Raw genomic sequence first — 8456 nt, 5'->3', positions numbered from 1 at the left:
TCCAGAATCTCTAAGCTTTTACAGTCATGGCTTAATGGAGAAGCAACACCAAAGTACTGGAAATATGATGTGATCGCTGGCATTGTCTCTGGCTTCGCAACTTCCATGATCACAGTCTTCATCGTACGGATCTTAAGGCATGCAAAATCTTGGTTCCCTCAAGCTTGTTGTTCAGTTAAGAACCAGTTTTCTAATGTGAATCTCTTGGTACAAGTGAAGCGTGCTTGTTTGGTACTTGTTTACTTCTCAGTTCTCGGATGGATGGCGAGACAATACTTGAAAATTCTTTTTCCAAAGGCTTAGAAAAAAACATTACTTGAGAGTCAGTGAGTGGGTGTAATGATTCGTAGACAGTTGTGTGATGTAATCTTAAATCATTTAAAGCAAAAGAAAGCAATACAGGATTGATTGAACAGCCTAAAACCACAATCTGTTTTACCAATTCTAAAATGGAAACTGATGGATTCTTTTACAGACTTTTACGAACAAACAAAAGTTCTCTGACTTATCTCATAAAATGGATCTTACAACTCTAGTTAAGTAGATACTTCTGATGGATTAGAACAAGTTAAATTATTTGGCTCCTCAGTATCTTCTTCTTCTTGATCAACTTCTGTGTCGTCAGTCTCCTGAAGATGAGAAAGAGCAACTTTTGGCTTTTTAGCTACCTGAGAAGCTTCTTCTTTCCCCTCCTCGTTTCCATCTTCAGAATCCTTTCTTTTTAGATCCTTGGTATCTCCTTCGTTGCTACAACTCTCAGGTTTCACTTCTTCTGTCTTTTTCTTATTGTTTGCCTTAGCTTTCCTCGCTTCCTCTTCACATTCTTCAAGGAAGTTTTGGGTTTCTGCATTACCCGCAACATCTGCTGGATTCTTCCCGGCCTTTGTCGTAGCTCTGACATTTGCTCCTTTCTTAACTAAATACTTGACGAGCTCAAAATGAGAACCTTGAGCAGCATAGTGAAGAGGTGAAAGTCCCTTGCGGGTGATAGATTTCACAGAAGCCCCAACGGATAATAGAGTTCTCACAACTTCCAAATGCCCCTTTTGGGAAGCAAAGTGAATTGCACCCATGTCGTCTACTGCTGCAGCACCAACATCGGCTTTGTTCTTGCATAAGTAGCTCACAACCTCATTATGGCCTGCCCATGCTGCTAAGTGTAGTCTATTTCCCCCAAGAGAACATGATGTTAAGGACAAAGAAATGGACAACACAGTCATACAAGGAAAAAAAGAAAAGTAGATCACTCTTCCTGAAGCAGACAAACAACCAGCTAAGTCAAATCTATCATCTCTCTAGCTGTAAAATTCTCTAACCACATAGCTTATAAACTTGGCTATTTTCCATAACTCATATGTGAAGTATCAAGATTAAACACCTAGAAAGACCTGTTAACAAAGAATGGGAAGGTAAGGCTATATCAACATGTAAATACAATACAAGCAGCTTACTCTTCTCAGCATAAACGTGCTTACCTATCTAAGCCTGTAAATTCCCGAAACAAATGATACCTAGGTTTTGAAAACAACACGGAGCTCGCCGTGAACCCTAACTAAGGCCGTGCCAAATAACATTCAACAATCATAAGAGAAACGAAACAACTCGAGAGAATTTAAACTTTCGCGATCAACCAGAATCAAAATCGAAGAGGAGTGATTTTGCTGAGAAAAACAAAAAAAAAAGGATACGGAGTCCGAGAATGCTTATCCCTAGAATTAACAGCTAACGGATTAGAGCTGATTATAGATTGAACTGCCGCTAAATCACCGGATCGTGCTGCGGAGTGAAGATCCGCCGATGCTCCTCCTCCTCCTCTTCCACCGCCGCTTCCACCTACCATTTTCGTCTTTCTCGGTGCTATTCTCCGTCTCCACCTCTCTATTCAGCTCTTCGTTTCGTACCAGTGAACTATGGCGGTTTGACGGTATCCAAACGGGTTGGTTTGGCGTCAAATTTTGAGCTTAGGCCCAATTTAAGCCCATCTTACTCGAGTCATCTCATTCTCAACGGACCGTTCCCGGTTACATACATTGGTTCCAATAACCGGCCTACGATTTCTTTTTTTTGGTAACAGGTTAAACTTATTACAATTTTCTGATTTTCACTCTACATCGTTGATACAACTTATTTAGAAAAAAGACAAACTGGAACTAGAAAGGGAAAGTAATACATCCAAAGTATGAAGCAAGAAGAGATCCTAGGACCGTGATGAGCCTATCCCTGATAGCACGATCCAAACCTGCTTGCACTGATGAGGCGAAGAGTTGATGTTGGTGAAAATCCTCGCGTTTCGTTCTTTCCAGATAAGGTAGCATGTTGCTTGCAGTAGCAGCTTGACGAGTGTGCCTACACCTGAAAATCTTGGGTTTCTAGTCTGCATGATCCAAGTGGAGATGGAGCCAACTGATGTTGGGGGGTGACTCCAAATTTTTGAAGCAAAGGATTGCCAAATCCCTGCGGAGAAAGGATATTCAAAGAAGAGATGGTCATGTGTTTCCAAACCATTTGAACAGAGCACACAAGCTGCAGGAACGTTTAGTCCCCATGCTCGCAACCTGTCCCTCGTAGGCAGTCTTCCTTTCATCACTAGCCAAAGGATAAAAGAAAATCTGGGTACCCCTTCTTTAAACCAGACCACTTTTTCCAAGGTACCAAAGGGGAGATTGATCGCAGTTGCTCCCAAGTTTTCTTGGAAGAGAAAGATTCTAAGAAAGAGCCTGACCTTCGTCGCAATAGATAAACATCATGGCCCTGAAGAGCGTGGGGTGGAGTGATTGTTGTTAGTGTGATCATGAGTTGCTGGTGCGCCTCTGAGCGAGCTCCCAGCATCCACCATTCACCATTTCTCACCGCCTCCGCTACCTTGGCTTTCTTTCTAATGCGGAGATCCCTTGGTCCATTCTCACCAATGAAAGTAAGTAGAGGACCATGACCTGTCCAATTATCGAACCAGAAAGAAACAAAATTTTTCATCTCTTACTTCACACTTCATGAACTCCATCATATGAGACTTCAGAGAGATCATTGATTTTATTGTCCTGGAAAGCCTTGGAGAGTCTCTTAGACTCCATAAACTCTTTCTTTGCAACATATTACCTCTTATCCAAGCTACCCATAGAGAACCTGCATTTGTAAAAAGATTCCAAATCAACTTTAGTTGAAACACGACTGCAAAGTCCTCCAACAAACGAATACCCAGTCCCCCTTCCTCTTTAGGCTTGCAGACGTCTATCTATGCTACTCTTGCCCTCACTGCCGAAGTGACTTTGTTCTTCCAAAGAAAAGCTGTGCATAGCGAGTCCACTTTGGCATAGAACCGCTTTGGAAGGTTGAACACTGCACTCCAGAAGTTGACCATGCCATAAATGACTGAGGATATCAACCTTATCTTTCCAGCGAAAGATAGAAACTTTACTGTCCAAGCATGCAGCTTGTTTATGATTTTCTCGATGAATGGTTGCAGTGTAGCAAAGGATATTCTCGCTGGATTTAAAGGAAGACACAGGTAATGAGTAGGAAATACACCACCTTTAATCCCTTGCAAGACGCTAAGGACTGCCACTTGAACCTCCGAATATCCCCCAAAGAAAATTTCTGACTTTTCTGGGTTGACATCTAATCCACTGATGCTCTTGAATGTTTTCATTGTTTCAGCAATTCCAGTAAGAGAGTGTCTCGCTTCATCCGAGAAAACCAGCAAGTCGTCAGCAAATAAAAGATGTGTTACCACTGGAGAGGCACAGAGAGGGTGTAGTCTTATGTGTCCTTGGTCTGCAGCTCGTTCAAGCAGTTTGGATAGCACCTCCATAACCATAATGAACAAATATGGAGAGAGTGAATCGCCTTGACGGAGCCCTTTTTCGCCGGAAAGAAACCCGCTAGTTCACCATTGATTGATATCGAGAATCTTGGTTATGAGATGCATTCCTTCACCCAAGTGCAAAGAATAGTTAGGAAGTTCTGAGCTTCAAGCACCTTGAGCACAAAATCCCAACACACCGTGTCAAACGCTTTCCTTATGTCTACCTTGAGCATGCAACTCTTACTACACGTCTCTTTTTGATAATCCCTGATTAGCTTCGACGCCAATAGCACGTTCTCTCCCAGGCTTCATCCTTTTAAAAACGCTGCTTGGTTTGGACTAATGCAATCCTGGAGAAGTGGCTTCAATCTGTTGGCGATGATCTTGGAAATGATTTTATATGTCAGATTGCAGCAACTTATCGGCTTATAGTCATCCACTTTGCATGCTTCAGTTTGCTTTGGAATGAGAGTGATAGCCGTGTTATTAAAGTCCTTCAAAAGTCGACCATTCCTGAAAAATTTCTGCAATGCAGCGATAACATCCGTCCCTACTGTGTCCCAGGATGCTCTGTAGAATTCCACTGAAAATCCATCTGGACCAGGGCTCTTGTCCCTCGGCATTGCAAAGACAGCGCTCTTAATTTCTTCTACTGAGACCATTTTCTGCAGCTCCTGTCTTTGAGTGTCAGTGCATCTGAAAGAAAGCAAATCATGTATCTCGGTTATTGAGATAGGAGATACTGGCATCTCTGTGCATCCTATTATACCCTGGAAGTAATCTGCGGCATGTTCCTTGATATCCTTAAGATCAACAAGCTTCTATCTTCCGTGTCTCTAAGATAGTGAATGTGGTTCCTCGCAGCTCTTTGGGAGGCAGACTTGTGGAAGACAGCTGTGTTTCTGTCTCCAAGATTCATCCAAGTAGCTCTCAATTTCTGACGAAAGATTTTTTTCTCTGCTGACTTTAGAAAATTCCATTGCTCCCTAGCTTAATGTTCTTCCCTAACTGTTTGAGCATCCGGGTTAGAGAGAATATTCCGCTGCACGCTTATGACCTTATCTGCTTGAGCTTTAACCCTTGTTGTAATCCCGCTGAAGTGCTGCTTATTTAAACCCCTGATCACTGGTTTTAATAGTCTGAGAGACCGTACTAGCTTGAACTGACATGTGCCCTGGATCTCTTGCGGGTTCCATGCTTGTCTAACTGACGCATGATAGTCATTGTGTGCTACAACATGGGTGAAAAACTTAAACGACTTTCTAACCTCGCGATTAATAGAAGGCATCTGAAAAAGGCAAGCTGCATGATCTGATTGCAGTGGCGCAAGGAAATCTGCATAAGAGTTTGGAAAGACCTGAGCCCAAGGTTGGTTGATGAACGCATGATCAATCTTCTTTGATGTCGGGCTATCCTTTTGATTATTCCACCAAGTGTAGGTTAGACCTTTCCCTTGGGCTTCAAACAAATCTGCATTCTGCATAGCCAAATTGAAGTCATCCATTCCCGTTGTATCAATGTTCGGCGAGAGATGCTCGGAGTGATGCGAAAGTCTTAGGATCTGATTAAAGTCACCTATCACCGCCCACAGATGACTTGTTAACGGAGTATTACCATTCAACCAATCCAGTTCCTCCTACAACGATTGTCTTTCCTCTGGTAAGTTGTAAGCATAAGCAAAAGAAACCGAGAAATTAATATTATGTGATGGAATATAGATACCGCATGTTATCAACTGCGCCGATACTTTATAGACCACCAAATTGACTGATGGATCCCAAACCAGCACAACTCTTGCTGTAGAATGGTACTTAAAATTTCCGAAAAATTTCCATCCTGCAGGAATCGCTCTTGCTATTCGTCCTGTATTTATTGCTTGTACATACGTTTCCACAAACGCTCCAAAAAGTGGCTTATGGATGTTAATCCAATCCTTCGTTAAGTCCTGACGTCTGGTACTATTCAGACCTCTTACATTCCACACAAAAACATATATAATGTTGGATTACTTAGAGACTGTGGCCTTACGGCCACTCTTCCGGCGCGATACCAGAATAAAAGGAGCTCCATTGTCCTCAGCATCATGAGCTGAGCTATTCAAAGTATTTGTGGCCTCTGCCTCAGTACTATGATTCCTATCTTCCTGTTCTTTTTCAGCAATAGTCATAGTCGTATTCTCAATACTAGTGACTATTGTGTTAGACGTATCCTCAGATGGAGTTCCCCCGTCATTCACAGTCTGTGTTCTCTCCTCCCCTTTTTTGCTTGAAGGATCTGGAGAAACCTCTAAATCTTCCTCCGATTTATCCATCATATTAGCTACATTTCCTGCATCTACCTTAGGCACTTCTTTTACCTTCCACACTGCTGCAGGAGAGCGACTTTGACAAGATCTTCTATTGATTCTAGGTCGACTCTGAGATCGATTTGTCCTAGTTCTGCTCATGGGAGGTACCTAAAGCCACAACTTGCACCGACTTTGGTCGTGACCGTACGCGTTGCATTCCTAACACTTCGGAGGCAAACAAGGGTAGGTAACAGATACCTCAAATTCACGTCCAGAGGATAACCCCATGATGAGCTTTGTTGGTAGGTCCTTTGTAAGATCAACTCTGACCAGTACCTTTGGGACCTCAAATGTTTCCTTCCTCTCTGTTTCAGGAGCCAAAGCCATTGGCTTTCCAACCGTTGTCGCAAGCCTGCTCAGGCTCTTCTTGTTGAAAAGTAAGTATGGTACTCTTCGAAATTCTGCTGTAATTGCAGGTGAGGTAATGCTCGGTGCATCAGGCTCAAACTCAGGCGACCATGGAGAAACAAACATGGGGAACCCTGCTATGTTCCACATGTGCCGGCTGAGGAGTATAGCTCTGGTTCTTTGGTTTGTCACTCGTTGCAGAAACGCACCTGGACCCGTGTTGTGCACAAAGATATGTGGTCCCGTTCTAGCTCACAAGGCATTCACCACTCTGATTACCCTACCCATTTCTGGATAGTTGCCATGAAACTGAGCAAATACGAATTCTTTGAACTCATCCTTTGCCTCCTCAATATTCTCATCAGGGATGAGCACAAAGGGGACACCCGTGATATGTTGTGATGTTGTACCAATTTCCTCCAAATCATCTTTGAGGAGACTCGACCACTTTTTATCCAGAGTCGGCATGGCCTTCCCTGTAGAAATAGCTGATACAGTTTTGCCCAGCGAGTCTGCACCAGTATTTACCACCTTTTCCTGGGATTTTTCGCCGGAGACACATGCCTCAACAGCCGATAGATTCGTAGGTGGAGAAGTTTCATCTTGGGGAGCAAGAGGAGATGTCAGATCTGAGGGGATCTTTTCCGCTGAGGCCGCTGGGTCCCCTGAACCAGCAGCGCCTGACGTAGATGGTGGAATCCCGACAGTTAATTCTTCGGGGGTGTCACATGTGAACGAGTCTACGAGGATTATGGATTTGTCTCCGTCATCTTTCTGAGAAGAGATCCCAGTTATCGCAGAGATTCGAGCGAACTGCGAGGTTCCCGGGATTTGAGATCGAGAGAGAGAGGAGCCTTTCTTTTTCTTTCGCTTTGGCATCTGGAACAATTCTCGTCGCCGGCGTGAGGCAGGCCAACGGCGGCAATTAGGGTTAGGAGACTAATCGCCTTTAAAGTTGCTTCAGGAGAAAGAAAACTTTTTTTTATTTATTTTTCTCTCTACTTTGTACAAGTAATAAATGCAGGACGAATAGCAAGAACGATCCCGGCCTACGATTTTATAAACATACATAGGAAGCAAAGGAGTATTACTTAACAAAATTTATGAAATTGAATAAAAACCATTTTGTTAGTGTAAGGAATTATTTAGTCCACTCTATTCATTGCAACCATTTGAACCTTTGATTCATTAACTAATTATGTTTGATGAGTTTTACTTCTTAATTACGAAACTTAAAAAGTTAACAACAGCCAAAATGGTAAAAAGAAGTATATAAAAAACCTGCTTAAAGTTATATTATTGTGTTAATGTGCCCTTTGGTTACTTCATAAACCATATGAAATAACATACAAATTATTATAATTGATGAGCTATTTATAACTTACAAATTTAATAAACGAAAACATATAATTTATCCTAATTTAATAATTTTGTATAATGCATGTTGTTAACATAAGAAAAATATATAACTGTGGAAAATAAATATTAACTTGTACATTAAGATTGTCTTTTAAAACCCCTATAGGCCAATAATAAATAAGTCAAATATCACATTAGGATTTGTCCTTTTTTAGGGTGTACTCATGTCTAGTCCTGTGACAAACCGAGAGAGAGTGCACTCGTGTCTAGTTTTCTTATATTATCTTGTCGTGTTTTCTTATCATTGTTTAATATTTTTACATTGACGTCGATTCATAGTAGAGTTTATCAATTTACATTGACAAATCTTCCAAAAATATAATATCAAGAAACTGAAACTTCATGAGTTATGCCTAATGTGAATCAAAAATATTTTGGTCAATCATTTTCTAAGAGTACTGACATGATGACATAGGTCTGGTACCAATTTATCATTTGTGTAGTGGTGTTTAAACAATAATATTCGAGACTTTTGATTTGTAAAAAATGGCAGAAAACTATATAATAAACTTGGGAAGTATTTATGTATATGCATATCAA

General features: G+C 41.5%; 2 protein-coding genes across 4 annotated transcripts in view; both read right to left on the bottom strand.

The window, feature by feature from the left end:
• Positions 1-1929, bottom strand: part of LOC104731650 (26S proteasome non-ATPase regulatory subunit 10-like) — a 4939-nt gene extending 3010 nt beyond the window's left edge. The window contains exons 1-2 of one of the 3 annotated variants that reach the window (XM_010451088.2): positions 1689-1929; positions 1131-1164 (exon numbers count right to left, since the gene is read on the bottom strand). In XM_010451088.2, the coding sequence (XP_010449390.1) occupies positions 1131-1164; positions 1689-1840 (186 nt within the window). In that variant the 5' untranslated portion in view covers positions 1841-1929. Of the gene's footprint in view, positions 1-389; positions 1165-1688 lie in introns of those variants that run through there. The other 2 variants (XM_010451089.2, XM_010451087.1) reach the window with 2 other exon arrangements.
• LOC109127943 lies at positions 4794-5306 on the bottom strand. Its single transcript, XM_019233558.1, has one exon. It carries the CDS (start codon positions 5304-5306, stop codon positions 4794-4796), a length of 513 nt encoding a protein of 170 aa, XP_019089103.1.

The sequence above is a fragment of the Camelina sativa genome, chromosome 12, assembly GCF_000633955.1.
Source record: "Camelina sativa cultivar DH55 chromosome 12, Cs, whole genome shotgun sequence".
Classification (NCBI taxonomy): Eukaryota; Viridiplantae; Streptophyta; class Magnoliopsida; order Brassicales; family Brassicaceae; genus Camelina; species Camelina sativa.
The sequence above is the reverse complement of the archived record's forward strand: the minus strand, read 5'-3'. Positions and strand labels throughout refer to the sequence as shown.

Coding starts and splice junctions, on each gene's coding strand:
- LOC109127943 (XM_019233558.1), bottom strand. CDS start 5,306: ATGGATGACTTCAATTTGGCTATGCAGAATGCAGATTTGTTTGAAGCC.